General features: G+C 39.7%; 2 protein-coding genes across 4 annotated transcripts in view; one reads left to right on the top strand and one right to left on the bottom strand.

The window, feature by feature from the left end:
* PSPC1 (paraspeckle component 1) overlaps positions 1–21,305 on the top strand; it is an 89,904-nt gene extending 68,599 nt beyond the window's left edge. The window contains exons 7-9 of the transcript XR_013993231.1: positions 16,735–16,830; positions 20,005–20,073; positions 20,196–21,305. The gene's annotated coding sequence lies outside the window, so the exon portion shown is untranslated. The remainder of the gene's footprint in view (positions 1–16,734; positions 16,831–20,004; positions 20,074–20,195) is intronic.
* MPHOSPH8 (M-phase phosphoprotein 8) overlaps positions 20,697–21,622 on the bottom strand; it is a 44,670-nt gene continuing 43,744 nt past the window's right edge. The window contains exon 14 of one of the 3 annotated variants that reach the window (XM_081046746.1): positions 20,697–21,614. In XM_081046746.1, coding sequence (XP_080902872.1) covers positions 21,573–21,614 — 42 coding nt within the window. In that variant the 3' untranslated portion in view covers positions 20,697–21,572. The remainder of the gene's footprint in view (positions 21,615–21,622) is intronic. The other 2 variants (XM_081046745.1, XM_081046747.1) reach the window with 2 other exon arrangements.

Raw genomic sequence — 21,622 nt, forward strand, 5'->3', positions numbered from 1 at the left:
TGTTGGTGGGAGAGAGGGAGATGCAGAGCTATCTAGGAGTTTCTGGTTTGAGTGATGGAGTGATGACGAATGACACCATTAACTGAGTCTCGGAAGGTAAGTGTGTTCAGGATTGGGAGTTGGGGGTGGAGCTGCATGAGGGTGAGGAAGACAATCCATTGGATTTAAATTGTTTTGTTTTGGTGGTTGGTTGGGATTTTAAAAACTAGAAAACATCTGCCTGGTTAATAGGTTCTCCCGAGGTACTACCGTCTTACTGAAGGTGACTCTAGGGCACTCCTCACCTGTCCTGCGTGTACTTTTGCTGTTGAGTTTACTCGCCACATATCTTCTGGTGCATCCTTTTAAACTGTGAATTAGATTATGGTCTTTCTCCATCAAATGCAGTAGCCTTCCTTCTAATTAAAACCCACCTGTATTGTAGGCACAGGGCTTTGTTTGATCTGCTCTCAGTGGACCTTTCCAGCCGCCTCTACCTTCCACCCTTTGTTCACTGAGCACGAAAGGGCTTCCTCTCTACGTAGATATTTTTGTAGGTCTCCTAAGAAAGAGGCTTTTTCCAGTAGGATGTGACATCACTTCTTGTCACTCCTGTCACTTTCGGTGTACAATGGTACTTATGCTTATGCCTGTATTTTATTCCTGTTTATAGACATACCCAGTATCATAGCACAATGTTTGACCATCAGTATTTCATGAACCAGTTTGAGGGAACATCCAAAACAAAAATACGGAGTCAAAGCCCAGATTTAAGAGTAGAGTTTTTACTACCAGTCAAAGTGAGCGGATTGAGAATCACAGATGGCTTATTCATTCAATAGTTACTGAGCTTTTTTTGTCTCAGCCTGTGCGTATAGTAGTGAAGAAAATGGAATTGTTCCCCACCTTTGAGCTTGAAGTCTGGTGGGTGGCAGGAGAAATCACGGAAAGAAATGATAAATTCTGACGGCTCCACCTTTGTATTGGAGGGCCAGAGCAAGAAGAGCAGGTAGAGAAGGAGCAGCCTGGTTTTTCATAGAATTTGGGATAATGTGTACTCCTACATATGTTTGGATAGAAATGTGTGTAAAAAGTATTCAGAGAAAGGGAGAAGAATGTGGAAAGGTAGCATTATAGTTTGGGATGATGGGTGGGAGACCACACCTTTCTCAGAGGCTGGAGAGTGGACAGATGGTGGTTTGGAAGAAGAGAAGTTCTTAACGATTGGAACAGGACTCTAAGGTTCTGAAAACTTTAAAGCTAAAAACCACAGTGTACATTTTGTGTGTCGGCTATACAAAACACTGTGTGGTGTTAGTGGAACCCCATGCAAGGAGAGCAGAGGAATGGGAGTGAGTTTAAAAGGCCTGAAGTGGACGAATCCTTGTCCTAGTTCTCTCCAGGAAAGTGTTTTTTTTTGTCTGAGTGTAAAATGAAGGCTACTCATTTTAAAAATCTACATGTGTATTTTCTTGCATTTTACATTGGTGTACATTGAAGAGGATGTTAGGAGCAGCAGAAAGGCCAGTTGGCAGCCAAGAGCAACTCATCAGGAAGTACTCAGAAGGGTCTCCCATTAAAAGGCAGCAGCCTCTACTCCCTGTCGTGCCTGTCTACCCACACTTCATGCGGTTTTCACGTGCACCCACAGAGACACTGAAGGTCTCAGTAACTCAATAATTGAGTTAGCTTGAACAATGACAAAGTGGTTAAGATATCCAACAGAAATAATTCAGTAAAACCTGTATGTTATGGCACACCTAATCCTCTTGAGGCTTTGGTAAATAAGTTGGGTGTTGTACCAAAAGAGTGAAAAACTATTTTGTACAAATACTGGGAGGAGAAAAAGCATATAATACCTAGTTTGAAAAAAAAAGTTTCTCTGACTTCATCTTTTGTGTCAGTAGTTCCTATTTAAGAGTGGGTAATTATTCTACTCCTCCAAGGGGTTCTCAAAGGTGACTGGTGCCCTTCCACCCCATCCTGATTTCACTTGTTCCTTATGGATGCCCTGGAGAATGTGTTTCTCCAGGGCCCATCAGCTCCAAGTTGTCCTTCACTCTAGTTGCGGAGGGCGCAGCTCAGCTCCAAGTCTAGTTGCCATTTTCAATCTATAGTTGCCGGGGGTGCAGCTACCATCTATTTTTAGCATCTTATTTTTTTTCTTTTTTCTAGGACTTTATTGGGGAATAGGGTGTACTTCCAGGACTTTTTTCCAAGTCAAGTTGTTGTTACTTCAACTTCAATCTTAGTTGTGGAGGGTGCCGTTCAGCTCCAGGTCCAGTTGCCGTTGCTAGTTGCCGTTGCTAGTTGCAGGGGGCACAGCCCACCATCCCTTGCGGGAGTCTAACCGGCAACCTTGTGGTTGAGAGGACATGCTCCAATCAACTGAGCCATCTGGGAGCTCAGCGGCAGCTCAGCTCAAGGTCCCATGTTCAGTCTTAGTTGCAGGGGGCGCTGTCCACCATCCCTTGGGACTCAAGGAATTGAACTGGCAACCTTGTGGTTGAGAGCCCACTGGCCCATGTGGGAATCGAACAGGCAGCCTTCGGAGTTAGGATCATGGAGCTCTAACCGCCAGAGCCACCGGGCCAGCCCAGCCCACCATCTATTTTTATTAATGCTCAATTAGATGGATGATAGGGGTTTGTAAACATTACCTGTAAAATAGTCATTGCTTGCTTTTCAGGACTGCCTTTAAAACAATGATTTGAAATGTTTCTAAGAAGACAAATTAACATTTTTTAGTTACATAGTAGACATTACGTTTTTACAATTTAGTTTTTGTCTTTCATTTATTTGGTAAGTATATTGTAAGTTATCATAGGCTATATATTTTTTAGTAAATGGAAATTAATATGTGCAAGTTAGGAAGAATGGGAATGCCACCAAGTCTGTGGACTTGCAGGAAACAGTGTACTGTTTTGCCATTTCTTCTCTCCTTGACCACAGAGCTGATGAAAAGTTGGGAAATAAATGTATATATAGAGATGTTTGGAAAGGACTTAATTTTGTAGTTTACACTATGGTGCAATTTTGGTTAAGGAATGTGTTACGATGTAACTTCGAACTTCTTTTGGAAGACAAATGGAATCAAGTCAAGTTGGCCAAAGAAAGTTCTAATGTAATTTTTTCTATATAGCTAATACATAGTATGGGAAATATATATTTGATATACATTTACTTGAACTGTTAAGTTTCCTCTTTAATAGGATGGAAAGAGAATTGTTTTTTAAGACCATTAATTAGCTGTTTGAACTCTTGTATAAGTTTTTCATAAATTTATTTACCCAGCATTGAATGCCTTTACCATTTCCTTCATTTTAATTTTATTTTAATTTTCCGTACTCTTCATCCTGTATTTGGCTGCCCGCCTCACCCCTGACCTCCCTCTGGAGGCCTGCCTTTTCCTGCTCCAGTCTCAGCTGTGGCAGCTTAGAATAGTAGCAAAACTAAACCCCTTAGGACTCTTGTGTTCTTGGCTGGATTATCTTTGAATGAGTACTTGAGAATTCATTTTGACAGTGAACTATAGTTTTTCCTGTTTGCCTTTTATTTTTTTAATTAATTTTTTAATTGTATTGGGGAATATTGCAGAACAGTGTGTTTCTCCAGGGCGCAGCTCAGCTCCAAGTCCAGTTGCCATTTTCAACCTTTAGTTGCCAGGGGTGCAGCCCACCGTCCCATGCGGGAATTGAACTGGCAACCTGTTGAGAGCTTGGCGCTCCAACCCATTGAACCATCTGGCCACCCCTCTGGAAGCTCAGGGACAGCTTGTCTTCAATCTAGTTGTGGAGGGCGCAGCCCACTGACCCATGTGGGAATCGAACCGGCAACCCTGTTCAGAGCTTGTGCTGTTACCAACTGGGCCATCCAGCTGCTCCCGTTTGCCTTTTAATAGTTAATTTTCTTTTGTGTAGTGTGTAAACGTGCATGTGCACATGCATGCACAATAGCATGGGTGCTAGCTCTACAATGAGTTTTGCTATTTTTTAAAAAGAATTTTATTACACCATTAAAAGTAACTTAGGTATTAAAATACTAATTTAATGTACATATTTTGCTGTACATTACCAAATGATATTTAGATATATACTAAACACTGTATTTGGTTAATAAAACAAATTTTTAAAAATGTATAGGGCCCGGAGGGAGGTTGGGAGGGAGGGAAGGAAAAAAAAATGTATAGGGCCCGAGAATGAGTTGTAACTGATGATGTTATATTTGGAAATAGCATAGGTTAATAATACACTTGAAGTGGTCATAGGTTGTGAATGACTAAGTCTGTAGTAGGTATGGGTGACATGGAGTGTCAGTTCCGTTCAGCAAGGGTTTGCTTCATTTAAGACTAAGGCAGCCAGTGTGGGGTAGGTGCAAGGTACTTTTGTTGAAAAATTCCATACTCAGTGGTAGAGGTTAGAATATAGCACAGTAATTATAATACAATGCAGAGAAGGCCTAAGGGAAAACAAAAGGATGGTCAGCACCTTTTAATAGTCAGTTGGAGACTTGCACTGCATTTGCATGAATTAGGAGGCAGACAGAAGAAAGGAAGAATTCAAGAAAGTACATGGGAATACAAAGTAAGTGTTGGGATCCTGTTATTAATAAAGAAGGCATTTTGCCGTGATTGCCTTGTTAGTGATCACGTGTGGTCAGTCATCAAGTACCCATCTATGGTTTCCAGGCCGGAATTCCCACCCGTTCTGAGGAATTTTTTTTTCGCTTTCCCATTCCCAAATCCCGAGAAAAGTTGGTCGGAAAATTGGGAAAATCAACTCCTTGAACCCAGTAATACCCACAATAGGAAATGTACTACTCATAATGTATCTCTTAGACATTTTTCCTGTTTATCGCTAGGGTTTCTGGGTGGGAATTCCCGCCCATTCTTGGGAATTTTTTTCGCTTTTCCGTTCTCCAATCCTGAGAAAATTTGGTCGGGAAATTAGGAAAATCCGCTCCTTGAAACCAGATAGTTGGTAGTATTGGCAGTCACTTTGTGGAAGCGATTCATCGTAGAGAACAGGAAACAGTTTGTATCTCAGGGTTCAGGAATGGGAGAGTGAAAAGAATTTGAGAACGGGCGGGAATTCCCGCCTGGAAACCCTACCCACGAGCCATTAAAAAACATGCTGTGTACTTTGCAATACAGTGCTGGCTGTCCTTGGGTGACTACACACATGAAGTCTGTTGTCCAGAATTGAGGGTTACAGGGACTATGGAGAAAAACAGCACAAGGTAAACTAATTTGCTCAGGGGTGGGGAGGGACAGGGGCACATTTAGAACAAAAGGGTCAGAATTGAGCGCACCCCAGGATTTGGCGAGGTAGAAATGCCGGAATACCACCTTCAGGATGAGTTCATGTTTGTTTTGGGAGCAGGTGCTATCAGAGAGGGACCATTTCAACAAAACTGGGAGCTGATCAGCTTTCATGAAGCTGGTGGTTACCCAACATGAGACTGGGAAAGGAATCAGATCTTACTGCGTGGTAAGGAGCCAGTAGGAGTTTTTTGACAAGTGGGTGATGGTAGTCAGTTTTGTGTTTCAGGAAGGTTAGCTAGATTGTGGGAGGGACACATTGGTAGTAACCCACACTGCAGGCATGTAGTTGAGACATGGGAGTAGGATTGGAGAGGAAAAGTAGCGATCAGGACGTACCGATTAATTATGAAAGTGTCGGGATTTGGTGGTTAAGTGGATGTGGGGGAGGTTATGTGAAAGGCAAGGATGATAAGTGTTTAACGAAATGACTGCTTTTGGTGCCACCAACTTCCAAGAATAGTTAGGGCAGCAAGGTCAGGATGGAGGGCTTCAAATCCTTGGCATGTGTTTACTGGAAAATGGTGATGCTTAGGAAAAGGTCTTGGCTCAAGAATTTTGATTGTCATTAGTAGGCAACAATTGATAAATGAAAGTATGAGATGTAAATAGTACACCAGTGCAAAATTGATACAGGATAAGGGGCCGAGACATTGCTCAAACACCAATAGATGGGGCTGTGTAGGGGGACCTGGAAGGGCCTGGTGGACAGTTGCATGCTGGAACACATCTAAGCCTTTTGCTCCCTCAGCAGAGCAGTGCATCCACAGTCAGCCGTTAGAGAAGCATGCGTGCTGAAGAAGTGGGCCTGTGCTGAAGCGGACTCAGTTTTTTCATGCCCGGCCAATGACCAGCATGGAGAAATGTGGAAACCAGAAGTGGACTAACCTCACAATTCTTATTCCTCAAACTTACAGTCACCTGAATAGGCCCTATTTTGTAGCCATCATTCAAATCCTTTGAAAGCTAGAAATATATCACACCCTGTACTTCAGAAAGCATTAACATACAATAAAAATCAACAACCTCCAAATACTACTGTATAAACTAGGTACAGTTTTGAATTCTTTGAATAATACACATCTGGTACAAAAACATGGAAATACAAAATGGTACGTAGTGAAAGTAAATTTCTCCTTGTGTCTACCAGTCACCCACCTCTCTAGGAGCAACCATGTGACTAATTTCTTGTGTGTCCTCCCAGAAGTTTCTGTGTATCACAGGCATGTGCAATTTGATACATGTGCAAGTATACTGTACATAGTGTTTTACCACTTATTTCCTCACAGTATTCTATTTGGGAGATTGTTTCAAATAAATGTGTATGAGAGAGAGACCTAATTTTTATATCAATTGGTGGGCACTGTTAGGTGTGTACTGTATCTTTCTTGGTTGGTGTTTATGTTTCCTTTAAAAAGAGTCCTTTAAATACTCTATAGTATCTTTGGATGTGTTATGGAGCAGTGTGTGAATATATAGTGCAGAATTTCTACTTATTGCCGGGTCACAGGGTGTGTATGTTTTAAAAGTTTCTTAGGTGCTGCCTATCCTAATTATGGGAAATGAGAACTTTATTCCTTGCAATTCCCAACCCAATGCATAAAGTGAGTAAAGATCAGATGTTGATAACAGGTTGTTACATGTAACAGTAAAAGTTTAGGAATTGAAATTACATGATTGAACTTGGGAGAGCTTTGAAGTCCAAAGTTTCCAGTGAGAATTCCAGGAATTAGAGACGTGAAGTTTTGTGCTTTAAATATTAGATTACATTAAGTAGATGTGTATTTTATTAAATTATTAATGTCTCAGTTATGTTTAGGTGTTTGACCTGAAAATATTAACAATTTGCCTCATGAGGTATTTAACTGAGTTTCATAATGGCTTAGTTTATTTTGTGATAGAAGAGGGCATTAGACTCAAATTCAGAAATCTTTCATTAAACAAAATTCTACACTTCTCCAGCAGTGAGAAATGGGCATTATTAACCTTGGTGTGCCTGAGTAGCTACTTTGAATTTTATTCGTATATTATCAAGAATAGAAAGACCCACAAAGCCTTTCTTCTAGAAGAATTCCCATCTTTGATGTTCTTATTAAAATTTCTCAAGATTATTTGGAAATACTGGAGCGGCAGTTAAACACTGGTCCCCACCTTGTCGATGGGATATGTTCCAAGATCCCCAGTGGATGCCTACAGCTGTGGATAGTACCAAACCTTATGTATAGGCTACGTTTATTCCTACATGTATATTCCTATAATAAAGTTTAGTGTATAAATTAGGCACAGTAAGAGGTTAACAAGAGTAACATAGAACAATTATAACATCTGTAATAAAAGTTATGTGAGCGAGGTCTTGGTATCTTATTGTTCTGTACTCACTTTTCCACTTACAGGAAGCACTTTACGGCTTCCCTTTGGCATATCTGAATTACCTGAATCACTACTTCTGTGCTTTGGGGCCATTATGAAGTAAAATACAGGTGACTTGAACACAAATACTGTGGTGCCGTGACAGTTGACCTGCTAACCGACAGGGTGACTAAGTGACTAATAGGCGGGGAGTGCCTACCGCATGGACAGAGGGTCGTAGCGGATGGCATGAGATTTCATCACGCTCCTCAGAATCGTGCACAATTTAAAACTTATGAATTGTTCCTATGGAATTTTCCATTTAATATTTTCGTCCCACAGTTAACTGGGCAACAGATTTGGAAGCGAAACTTCAGGTAAAGGGGTTGTGTACTTCATTTACAAATCAAAAAAGGATGGAGGCTCTAAGCTATATGGTAGACTACCTTTCTCTAGAAATAATAAACACTTGTTTTCATCTCCAAAGAACTGTGGTTTATTTTTCAGTGAATTACTACATATATTTGAAGGCTTCATAGCAAAAGTGACTTTTTTTATTAAAAAATTTGTGTCTTAGGATAGTAACTTTAAACGGTTGTGTATACATATATACCCAAGTACTTCAGTGAGTGCAGATTCCTATTTGAAAACGGAAAGCTTGGTTGGGGTCATTTATTCCTTTGTGAAAGATTGTCTCTCCCCGTTGTGATAGAGCACAAACGTTTTGTTTTCATCATGTGTTGTAGTTACAGACATAGAGAGACTCTGAGCACATACTATGGCAGTACTAGGGAATGTTCTACGCACTGGGGATACAGCTGGGCAAACATAGAGGGTGCCAACAAAATATATACATTTTAAGAAAGGAAAACTAAAATTGTAATACTCAATATATACCGGTAACAAACGATGAACACAAGTCACATTTGACTTCTGCAATTACAAGAGGTGCTCAAAGTGGTTCCCATCAGCGTCCACTTCTGATTATGGTGAACTACTGCTTGAGCAACGCTGACCAGAGTGTCCACTTGTATGCATTGTTTTGGCAGCCCCAGTGTGTATGTGGGTTGGGGAAACCTGCCCATTTTAGGATGGTCGGGAAGGCTTCTCTGAGGAGACATTTGTGCTTATACCTGATCCAAAGGAAGGGCCTTGCACAGTTGGAGGTCTGGAGGTGAGCACAGTTCAGTGTGAAGGGAATAGGTTTAAGGCAAGGAAGAGGGAAATGTCTGTTGTAGCTGGTATTGAGTGAGGGAAGTAAGGTTGTTTCTGGAACTCTAATTGATTCCACCCTGTAATGGAATTTGGGCACCACAGGTAGCTTAAGTACCTCTTGTCTGTGCGTTCCACCTCCAACTAATTTCGTGCCTGTTGGGGGGCGATATTGCCGGAGGAGGAGAGGATGTGGACCACATGGGCGGTCGTGAATAGTTAAGACTTTTCTCCATGAAATGAACAGTGTTGGAAAGGGTTTGGCCACGTGGCAATGTGATCTGGTTTTGTTTTAGAAAAAAGTTTTAACTACTCATAGAGACCGAGGAGAGCCAGAATAGAAGCAGCCAACAAACTGGGCCAGTAATGTAATGGTATGGACTACAAAGACTTGATAATATAGATGAGGAAGAGGGGAGAGAATGAATGGATGTGGCAGTAATGGTCATGATTTTGTCTCAGGAATGTGCACCCACCCCTGTATTTTGTGCCTTCCATCCACTTCAGACTTTTTCCTGGGAAATCTGTTTAACAGCCTGCCTGGTCTTGTTCTGCAAAAGGAGTAGTGATTATGCATTACTATGTGAACATTTTCAGTGACATTGTTAGAACTCCATCTCTACAGTCCTTGGACCCTCCGTGAGATCTGTGCGACAGAGACTCTCATTCTTGTGCTTACTGCATTTTTGTTGAATCAGTGAACAGGCGATTCTTCCAGGGTAACACTGGAGTTTAAATCAGAGTCAAAATGATATTTCTTTATACCACACAGTTTAGTCTCAAAGTTGAGTGTGATCGATGTAAAATTATTAGAATATCTTAATAAGCCTTGATGGTGACTGAAAATGGGAAAAGTGTATGTGGTGTAAAAGAGCTGCAGGGAGCGCTAAGGTTCACATATTTAGGAGACCCCATTGTGCCTCGCCAAGGGAGGCCTGACGTCTTCTTCGGCCCTGATGACAGTGCAGAGTCTTGTCCCGAGCTTTTGATGATGGGGTTTGTTCATTTACAGGTGCTGTGGAGGCACAGAAAGTTTGAGAAGTGAGACAAATGGCTATTCTATGTTATTTTATGCCTTTTTTTCTGTTTTCTGTTAATCTGATTTGTACAGTCCAAGTCTCTCTCAACACAGTGGTAATCAATAAGAAAATTTTGTGCTTTTTAAAATGTGACAAAAGTTTTCTTTTTAACTCTCCCTTTTGTTTATCTTTTAAAAAATATGTTGGCATCTTGTGTTTAGGACAAAGCATTAAAACACATAACCACGTTGATGTTTTATGTAAGTACAGTGTGGGCATCCACTTCTAATGAAAAGTACGGTCCCCTGAGAACTTGCTGCATAAAGCAGCAATAAACGAGGGTCCCCCGACTGGCCTTGTTATCTTGCCTCATCACTGATTGAGTTTAGCACCTGTTTTCCACCCTACTTTAAAATAGATTTCAATCGAAGACAGTGCCGATTATACTTGTTGATTGTTTGAGTAATTTCTCCCTGGTAAAACATTGTGATATACTCACTGCTTATAAATCCAGTTAATGGATTCTGCAAGAAATAATTTTCCTAGGAATTTGAGTTCCATGGTATCTTCAAAGTAAGTAATAGTAGGTACCATTTTTAAGAGATTTTAAGTACATGTTGAAAAATAAACTTGAGTATCGTTTGACAATTGTTCCCAGTGCCTTTTCAGTATATATGAACATAGTTGATATATAACTAATGGGGCTTCTTTGATATGGCAGTAATTTCCTTGAGATACTGAACTTTAAATAAAAATAGTGGAGGCTGTACAGGTGAGTTCATAAAAACCATCTGCTCTCGAGTTAAAATTGTTCCTGTGGTCCAACTTGTTTTATAAAAACTTAACCCTGATTATGCAGTGATCAAGGATAGGTTTTCTTTGACTTTTTAGGGGGAGATGCTTGGGAAGTCTTAGGTGTTTACAAGAGGACAATGCTGTTTTATTTTATTTTTAAAATTGAAATGACTGTAGGAATTTGAGAACAAAATTAAGCGTGAAAATTTTCAGTGGTGTCTTTCACTCCAAAGCCATTGCTTACCTCATCACAATTGCATTACAAATATAGCACATACATACAGGTCTGGGCCCTTGAAACTGAGTTAATACTAACTTTTCTTAGAAGTCATTAATTATGTTTGATAAAATCATCAATTCATTAGATTTCATATGAATCTTTGCTGAACTTTACTTTCTTTTGTAACTACCGTAAATGTTACTCAAGACTTGGAGAAAAAGATATATAGATTATAGATATAGATATATAGAAGTATATATCAATAAATTATTTTATTGAAAAAGCTAGTTGCCCTCAATAAAGCTGAAAAAAACGTTCCTTGTGTGTGTCTAAAAAAAGTTGCAAATTTCATTTTTTCTCCAATATTTTTGATTTCAGTGTTAATATTTATAAATGATGATTCTTATTTATTTACCTGAACATGACTTTAAGTACTTATCGTGTTTCCCAGAAAATAAGACCTAGCTGGACAGTCAGCTCTAATGCATCCTTTGGAGCAAAAACTTAATATAAGACAGGACTATATTAAGTTTTTGCTCCAAAGGACGCATTAGAGCTGGTTGTCCAGCTAGGTCTTATTTTCGGGGAAACACGGAATTTCTTAGTTTTGAGGTGCTACATGAACTTTAAAATAATTTTTATTGTGATTCATTAAATTAAATCTTAAAATTCTGCTTTTTAAAAACTTGAAGTAGCCTGTCACTCCAACTTTGTGAGTTTTGTTTGACAGCCTCAGGTTTCGTCTATTTCAGATGTTACAAGCTTTTGAGTCAGTCGTCCGACATCACCGGCAGCTGCTCTTCTGGTTTGATCACTATAGATCAGTTTTGCCTGAGTTTGATCGTCATATAAATGCAACGTCACAAGGCATACTGTTGCCTCTTGTTCCTTTCAGGGAGCGCAGTGTTTCGGGGGCTCATCTGTTGTTGCACACAGCAGTGGTTGTGTCTGATCACTGCGTGGGACACACCGGTCCGTGAACACGACACATTTTGTTGGTTGGGTCTCCTACAGATGCAATCCTGAGGGTTAGGGACTTTCTTGTACCCGTTATTTACACATTTCCTTTTTCATCGGAAAAAATCTCGGAGTGGAATTGCTGAGTATAGGGGGTATGACATTTCTTAGAACATGTCTGTTCCCACTTTACTTCCTCTTGAGCAGAGCAGTGTTGCTCTGCCTTGTCAACACTGTCGGTCATATTCATTTTAGCCATTAGAGTGCGTGCGTAGATGGCATTGTGGCGGTAGTGTACGTTTCCTAGTAACTTCTCGTCTTGACTACATTTTCATATGCTTTTTGGCCATTCAGATACCTTTTTCTTGGTAAGTACTTTTACTTTTCCCTATTCACCATGAATACCCTCATTGCTATTTATAACTAGGTTGTGTGGTTTGATTGCTATTTGATGTAAAACATCAATCTGTGTAACCAATGATGTGGGGGGAAAAATCAGCTTTAATAGAGTTCTGAAAAGCCAGATGATGTTGAGAATCCAGAATTGAATGTTCCTATTATGGATTTTTGCTTTTTGCAAAATACCACCTGAGAGATGGAAGTTATTCGTTATGTAATTGAATTTTTATTATTATATCTGACATGTGAACTTTGATGGAAGGTCCACAGATTTTACAGAAAATCAAAATCTTAGTCTGCTTCTTTGTTTTATTGCAAATTTTCAATCCAAAAGAGTCATGTTAAAATTAAACATGTTGAGAAAACTTTTGTGTTTTTAATTTCCAATTAACTATTAATTGAAACTGTAGTCTATCATTTATTCACCAGTTGAAATTATATTACATCAAAAAGGAGAATGAACTCATAGGTGTGTCAAGTGTTTTACAGATTTACTACTGTCGTGAGCATTTTCTCAAGTTTCCTTGGGAAATGATGGCTTTTGAATTTTTGGCCTTTATCTTTTTTTTTTCTTTTCTTTAAATTTATTGGGGTGCCAGTTGTTAGTAAAATTACATCGATTTCAGGTGTACAATTCCGTATTACATCATCTATAAATCCCATTGTGTGTTCACCATCCAGCGTCAGTTCTCCTTCCATCACCATATATTTGGTCCCTCTTAAGCTCATCTCCCATGCCCCACCCCCTTACCCTCTGGTAACCACTATTGTCTGTGTCTATGAGTTTTTGTTTCTCATTTGTTTGTCTTGTTCTTTTGTTGTTTTTGGTTTTTATACCACATATCAGTGAAATCATATGGTTCTCTGCTTTTTCTGTGGCCTTTTATCATTTTGAAGTTCTTCTCTTAATCACAAAGTATTTCCTTATGCCCTTTGAAGATAAATTATTTGCTGCTTAAAGATTATTTCAGTCCAGAGTATACTCCATATTTTGCCTGTTGTGACTTGCGCATAATAATAGCATTTGGCTTATTTGTTCTGTGCCTGTCATGGCAAAGGAACAAATTCAGTTGTGAACACTGCTCTGTAGTTCTGATGGTCAGGTTTGGTAACGCAGAACCCCTTCCCGATCAACTTCAGAACTCGTTTGTCAGAAGGGAAGCCCTGGTCTTGAGCATACTGATGAAAAATGAGATTCCTTTTTATAAAGAAAATCCACTTTTTACGTGACTTCTGGCAAGATGTTTTTCAACATGAGCCATTCTTTTTATTTTATTTTTTTTTTTAAGATTTTTATTGGGGAAGGGGAACAGGACTTTATTGGGGAACAGCGTGTACTTCCAGGCCTTTTTTCCAAGTCAAGTTGTTGTCCTTTCAACAACTTGGAGGGTGTTGTAGTATTGGAGGGTGCAGTTCAGCTCCAGGTCCAGTTGCCGTTGCTACAGGGGGCACTGCCCACCATCCCTTGCGGGACTCGAGGAGTTGAACCGGCAACCTTGTGGTTGAGAGCCCGTGCTCCAACCAACTGAGCCATCTGGGAGGCAGCTCAGCTCAAGGTGCCGTGTTCAATCTTAGTTGCAAGGGGCAGAGCCCATCATCCCTTGCGGGACTCGAGGAGTTGAACTGGCAACCTTGTGGTTGATAGTCCACTGGCCCATGTGGGAATCGAACCGGCAGCCTTTGGAGTTAGCATGGAGCTCTAATGCCCTGAGCCACCGGGCCATCCCAACATGGGCCATTCTTAAAATCCTATTTCCTTGGTTTTTGCCATTCATGTGTTATAATTTGAACAGCTTTGTAGAGCACTGCTCATCCTCTGTTGAATTATATGTTATCTATATTTTCAACATTCCTATTTTAGAATGTATCCCTATTAATATAGTTTATGTATTACATAATATAAACTATATGTAATATGAAGGATAGTAGACTCCTATACTCAGTGGAAAAGGATACCTTCTTTAACTCAGGTGGAAGGGGACAGTGTTAGGTGCATTGTTACATAGTTGAATATTAAGAATGGGCCTTTGTATCTTCGATGTTTTATTTCTTAAGAAAAGTATATGATGTTGGCTGTTAACATTTCTGACTATGGAAAATCTTAGGATATGGTTACAGAAGCCCTTTTCACTCTTAACAATTCAAATGTTTTGGCATAGGAGGGTTATATCCAACACAAACTTGCTTGTGGTTCTTTTTTTTTTTAATTAAATTTATTGGGGTGACAATTGTTAGTAAATTTACATAGATTTCAGGTGTACAATTCTGTATTACATCGTCTATAAATCCCATTGTGTGTTCACCACCCAGAGTCAGTTCTTCCATCACCATATATTTGATCCCCCTTACCCTCATCACCCACCCCCCACCCCCTTACCCTCTGGTAACCACTAAATTATTGTCTGTGTCTATGAGTTTTTCTTTCTCATTTGTTTGTCTTGTTTTTGGTTTATATACCACCTATCAGTGAAATCATAGGGTTCTCTGCTTTGTCTGTTTGACTTATTTCACTTAGCATTATACTCTCAAGATCCATCCATGTTGTCACAAATGCTCCTATATCATCTTTCCTTAACGCGGAATAGTATTCCATTGTGTATATATACCAAACTTCTTTGTCCATTCATCTATTGAAGGACATTTTGGTGGTTTCCATGTCTTGGCCACTGTAAACAAAGCTGCAATGAACATTGGAGTACACGTGTCTCTATAGAGAAATGCTTTCAGATTTTTTGGGTAGATACCCAGGAGAGCGATTGCTAGGTCATATGGTAATTCTATTCGTAATTTCTTGAGAAACCTCCACACTGCCTTCCATAACAGCTGCAGCTTGTGGTTCTTATTGACCAAGTTATATCCTAAAATTAATTAAAAACACTTTCGTCCAATGTGATGTTACAGTTACGCTTTAAGATTTCAGTTAAGAGAGACCCTTTAATGCAATAATTGGTTGGGTTTTTTTTTGTTTGTTTTGTTTTTTTGTTTTTTTGGCCAGTGTCACCAATGGAAAGAGCTATTTTTCAGGATCAGAAATATTAAAGTCCTTCTATCTTTGTGTATGAACCTTATGGGCGTTCAGATTTTAAAATCCAAATTCTGAGTGTCATTGAGTGGATGTCAGCGTGCCTTTCCCCGTAATTGTTTTAGCAGTGTTGTCGGTGCTCCAATATACAGTATACCTGGTCTCTGAGTATTGAATGCAAGTATTAAGATGATCCACCCTTTTAAATACTAAAACACGCTAGAATTTGGCTCAATTCTAGAGATTACCTTTTTAGGATTCGTTATATTTAATGCTTTGCAAATTGCACATTCACTTTCTTGAAAAGTTAAGATTTATTCAAAATTTTTAGTCCTGGTATCATTGTATCATTAAGAATTAAGTAATCCACTTCATCTTGGTTTATGGCTCCATTTATTCTTGTCAATCTTAACTTGACCAAAGGCAATATATACAGAAGTCAGAATTTTATAAAACCAACCTAAGAATGCTAATGACTCGAGGAGTAGACACCTAACAAGTATCATATGCAGTGAAATGCTAGCTGCTAGTTGTAAAAGGTAAGCTTTTGTATGACAATGCCTTTTTTGAAAAAAATACTGGTGGTTTTATAACTGGGGCCATGGATCCTGTTGGATTATTGAGGTGTGTGTTAGGGTAATCTATGTACTTCCCTTAAATTACATGCATAATTTTATATACACATTTTTTACTTTCATATTTTTTGAATTCATATTTTACATACTTTACATACTCTACTTTTGGATTCATTTTTTACATTCATACTTTATCCAATTCTCAGGTCAATTTGAGACTCAAATGGGTTTTGAAAATAATACTGATCCGGGGTAATTAATTACAGCATTTTGGGGTCATGTATCCCTAAGAATTTAAAAAAATTGAGCACAAATCTGTTGAGGTGGTGTTCTACTGTACTAATATTTCAGGTACTTTATAAAACACATTTGATAAGGATGAGATACCATAAACCTATTCTTCAGTGAAACATCTGGGGCACGTGCTCTCTGGAGAACATTGGCGCAAGGTGTTAGGGTAGGTAAGAGAATTTCTGATGGACCACAGCAGACTGTGTGCCGTGCCTTGGATCAAGTAGAATAAAATTTTGTTGATACCGTAGGAATGATTATAAGGTTCCAAGGTTTCAGGAGGACCTACCAGTGGACATAAAAAAAAGGGATTTAGCAAAATAGACTCAATATTTTTAAATGATTGAAGATTTATTTCAGGATTTAATAGTGTTTAATGCCAAAACATAAAATTGAGCTGAATTTTAAATGAGTTCTTTGAGGAAATGAATTAAAGGAAAGTCTTACTGAATGGAAATAAATGAGGTAAAGACTAAAAATAAAAAGCATCTTAATGGAAACTGATTACTGTTAAGAACTTTAAGAAATGAGTTAGCGCTTTTAGAAAAATTATTTAAACTGGGTTATAAAAGGCTAAATCTGATTTTGTATCCTAGGATAAAAGAACACATGGGTGAAGCTACCTGAAATTTGACTTCCAGCACGAATCGGAAGTTAGGGACGAGAAGGGCTGGAGCCATGTTTCCTTTCAGGTAGGTCCTTCATAGTTTTAGTCATTCTTCCTGATGCTGCCTGTTGACTCGGTGGCCATTTGTAATGGTACCTGTGTTCAGTTACGGAGCGTGAGTAAATAGTTTATGGTGCGAAGTGGAACCTCACCTTGTCTGCATGTTGTCTACCGGTCCCCAGGTCACTGCCCTTCTCTCTGAGCAAGGCTGGGCGTTGTTTTAGCTCCAACTTGCCCTTATCTTTCCTCACTGGTGGTAATGTGTCTATCAATATGTTTGTAGGTGAAAAGGGACTGAGTATAGAAATGACATTAAACGTCTTATTTACTGAAGGAGAAAATATTACCTTTTTGTGTTTCATGATCCGAAGCTTAAAATGTTAGTCTTAGGTTCCTTTGGTAACTCTGTAGTCTTAAAAATGGTTGAAAATAAAACCCGACCCATGCTAGGGATAGTAGCTCCATTTCTCCCTTGCTGCTTTCCTCCCTCTTTATTATTGCTTTAAGTCAGAAAAAAAATTGTATGGGAACATTTACATTCTGTGATCTTGATGACAGAATTCCAGTAGTGGTGTACTGTCATCCTGATAGGTCCAGTGTCACCTTTGTCCTTTCCTGGTGACGACAGACACTCCATTTTTATCGCTACTGAGAGTGGTCTGGGGACCAGCAGCGTCAGTGTCTCAGCTCCTTGGACGTGCGGAACCTCAGGACACGGGCCACCTAGCCAGGCTGCCCCGCGCACTGTGGGGCACGATGCACGCATCCTGACCTTTGAGAAACAACTTTGAGAATGATCTGATCCCTTATGCCACCCAAAAGTGGGGCAAGCTGTTCTGTGTTCTTATCCAGCTCTAGAAAATGCACGCTGGGCAGTGACTCAGCTGGTTCCTGGTCATCACCTGGAACTTAAGAATGCACATTCTCAGGTCTATGCTTGTCCTGGTAAATGGGGCGGGACCTACCCGTGTTTTTAAAAGCCCGCCAGGAAATTCTGGTTTATACTAGAGAGCCACTGACATGGGTTATGAAAAGGACTCTAATGTCCATCAGCTAATCGCTGGACCAAAGCTGTGGCCTTAGGTGGCCTCAGAGAGAGGGCGCTCGTCAAGGGGCTGCCACCGCAATTTCAGGATTTTGGTTCATGTTGGTAATAAAGGATTGAATAATGTTCATTTACAGTAACTGCTTTTTGTTAGATTTGTATTGTCTAGTCAGTGAAAAGTGGTCCATTCCAGAAGATACTCTAGTTTATTGATTTTTCTGAAGGTGAAATTAGTAAAATAGCAAATATACATTTAATGCTAGTGGAAGGGACATGGCATTTTCCTCCTTCAGAAATCTCGTTAAAGACATGGACTGTCTTCAGATGACCCCAGGCTGCGGTTCTCACGCCTGGAGGTGCAGAAGCCCTTGGCCGGCTCAGGAGCTCCCAGCAGGCCCAAATTCTCATGTGTAGTGAGGTGCTGCAGCTCTGGTCTGGGAACCAGTTTTTTGGCATTCATGTAATTAACCTCTGCAGAGAGTTGATCTCTATATGAGCAAGCGCACAACAAAATACATTATAGAAGTGATGGATTACTGAAGAACATTTTATAGGGCAAATGTAGTAATTCAGTTCTTGAATATTTTTTTACTATAGTCCAGTTTATTTTCTGTATAACGGAATGCTTGTAATGACATGGGAGAAACAAGCCAGAAAAATTGTTTCATTTGTGAGTTTATTACACCATATAAACAGTGTATGGATGTATGAGCAATAACATTTGACATCTAAAAAATTAGATGGACACAGTTTCTATGGTTAAAATGATACTTGGAATCGTGCAAACTGTACATTTTCATTCAGGTTTCGTTTTAGAGGTGTTGACCTACTCCTTGGTGTAGTCTGGCTGGTTAACGTTGGAAAGTTTTATGGTAGCAGCCCAGAAACACAGAATGACCCCCCTTTTAACCCCTACAAACAGGAACCACTAGATCCTGTGATTTTGGGTCAGTCCCCAAGATAAGGAACTACTCAGGAAATGTGGCATTTTTCTGAGAAAATCATATTTTCACTAAAGCATGTAACTTGGCCCAAGTAAATAATGGGCAGTATAAATGAGACAGGGATTATGTCGTGGAATGATGGAAATTACTACGTTTAGATTCCAACTGGGAGCTCAAGGTGACAGATGACTATTTTCTGATTTTGTTGATTTGGTCCCAATTGAATTGTGAACCCTCATTGTCATTATAATTTCCAGCTTCCCAGTAAGGTTCTGGGTACCCAGAGGGACAAGTCAGGCTTAGATACCAGATTTGGTGTGAAAGGAGCATTATCTGCGAGTCAGCACAGGATAGGAAGCAGCACTGTGGATTCCTTCCATCAGCCATCCTCAGAACTGAGCAAAGAGTTTAAACTTTTAAAACGTTAATTTTAGGGGTTTATATAGTATTACGCTACAAAACGTTGGTTCGCGTTTCATCAGTAAGCGCTCTTCGCTTACCAGCCTCCGTGCACTTGTCCTTTCTCCGTTTTATGCTCAGGTAACTGAAAGCTGAGTAGAGTTATAAAAGCAGCACCTGAGTTTCAGACTGCGACCTCCTGGCATTCCACTGAATAAATACTATGAACTTAAGAATTCAGATGGCAATGACTTGAGAAGACGGTGTCTGAAATTGAGTAATTTCATATTCCTGTACCAAAGTCAAACTCGCCATCTACCATATTTCCCTGAAAATAAGACCGGGTCTTATATTAATTTTTGCTCCATTAGGGCTTATTTTCAGGGGATGTCTTATTTTCTCATGTACAACAATCTGCATTTATTCAAAGTCATGTCATCTTCTGGAACATCATCATAACGCACTAAATGCGTCTGTATGGCTGACGATCTTAATGAGCTTATTTTTGAAGCAGGGCTTATTTTCAGGGAAACACGGTAATTGTAGTAGCTCAACATTTAAGGAGTGCTATTAGGTACTTCTCTTTGTACTAGGTGTTGCAGATAAAAGAATGTGCAGTGTGCCTTCTGTAGCCAGACTCATCAGAGTAGACCAGATCTGAATGGTGTAGTCAGTAAATTAATTGAATACCCCAATTACTCGTCCTTACATCAGTCTACACTAGACAGGAGTAATTGCTGAGGAGTGTTTATTTTTTTTCCTTCTCTAAGATAAAATTGAAGTAAAAAGCTGTGTATTAACTGCTTTTCAGGGAATCTGCATCCCGTTTGTGATAACTTGCTGAGTCCTGAGGTTGCCAGGGCTGAGATGAACAGCTCAGGTATGTGTTGTGTGTCTCACACACATTTTGACCACATGAGGAGGTTGCTGTTTTCTTCTGTAGTCCGGAGCATATGTGTACACCTTGTGGTAAGGTCTGCGTACAATTGCTTTGTTTTCCAGAGAAATCACTGCCCACACTTTGTACATGTAAGAAACCAGAACTTCCCATATTCTCCAGAACTCAAGGACAAGTGCGCGTCTCACCTGCTATGGAGAAGGTACAATTTAGAGCAGAACAGCTGTATGGAGTTGTGTGGCTCTCGTTCTCTTCCTAGTTGACACACTGCTCAGAATGTCCCAGCATATGTGGCACACAGACAGGGCAGTGTACTAAGCTACCTCACACTTTCACGTTCCGACTTTCTGCCCTAGAGCATCACGCCTTCTTGATAAATACCATATCCTTGTTTAGTGTGTTCTTATAAGTTATTAGGCAAGATTCTGAGATAAATTTTCTTTCATGTAGTAAACTAAGGTGCTAATGTTCCTTCATGTTCTATGTATTGTTGCAAACTCAAATCTCACCTTTTTTCAGAAAGCTATGAAATCAGATACAGTACTAGAATACAGTTCAGGGTAGTTAGAAAAGTTCAACGCCAGCCATCACTCTTCTAAAAAACTAAAAGAAAATACACCAATATTGTGTTGTTTTATTGAGAAAACTAGGAAAAGGCAGTTTTAGAATGTGAAGTAAAAATTGCTCTTAAATGTCATCACAATGTCTGGGGTGTAATATGTGACATTCTGAAAATTTTTCATTAAAATTGTAACTCAGACAATTATAAACCTGATTAAGAACTAAATTATTTTATACATTTCCATAATCTAGACTAAGCTTGATTTATTAGTTTCCCAAATATTTCTTAAAAGAATGTAAGAGTTAGACCTGTGGAAAATCTACAGGAACTCTGGCTCCTCACATGAGGCCTGGCGGGGCAAAGCTCCCTACCCTTTCCCGTGTTCAAAATAAGGGCACAGGGCCTGGCTTTGAGTAAGGAGAGAAGTCTGCAGGTAATAGCCTTTTCGGCCTCATAATGTCCTGGTTTACATTTTTTGCTGTATGTCAGACTCTGATTGATTATCTTTTCAAATAAAGGATAATTGGAAATCTATAAAGTTGTCACCTCCAACTGCATATCAGAAATAGATCTGATCTCCCCTTTACACTTCAAGGGAGGTAAATTCAGGCTTTACTTAGTGCTTAGGTAACAAATTCACCCAGGGTAGTAGAAAATTAAAAAGAAAAATGACTTCCCTTTTCTCATTCCACATTGTGGAAAAGCTGGACACAACCCCAGTGTGAGCACTCTCTCCATAATATACCGGAACGCCGTGGCCCACGTCTGAGACCAGAACAGACAGGCCTTAAACTGCATGAGGTTACAGACAAGACTTTTTTACATGTGGAAGGGTTGGCTGTGCCACCATTCCCAGCTGCTTAGAACAGAGGAGTTAGGAAGGTCCAACAGGAAGTCCATGTCCACCCCAACGTCTTTGTCACTGCAGCTGGACTCTGTACGCGCCTATCAGCAACTTCACCTATAGGG

The sequence above is a fragment of the Rhinolophus hipposideros genome, assembly GCF_964194185.1.
Source record: "Rhinolophus hipposideros genome assembly, chromosome: 4".
In the NCBI taxonomy this organism is placed as follows: Eukaryota; Metazoa; Chordata; class Mammalia; order Chiroptera; family Rhinolophidae; genus Rhinolophus; species Rhinolophus hipposideros.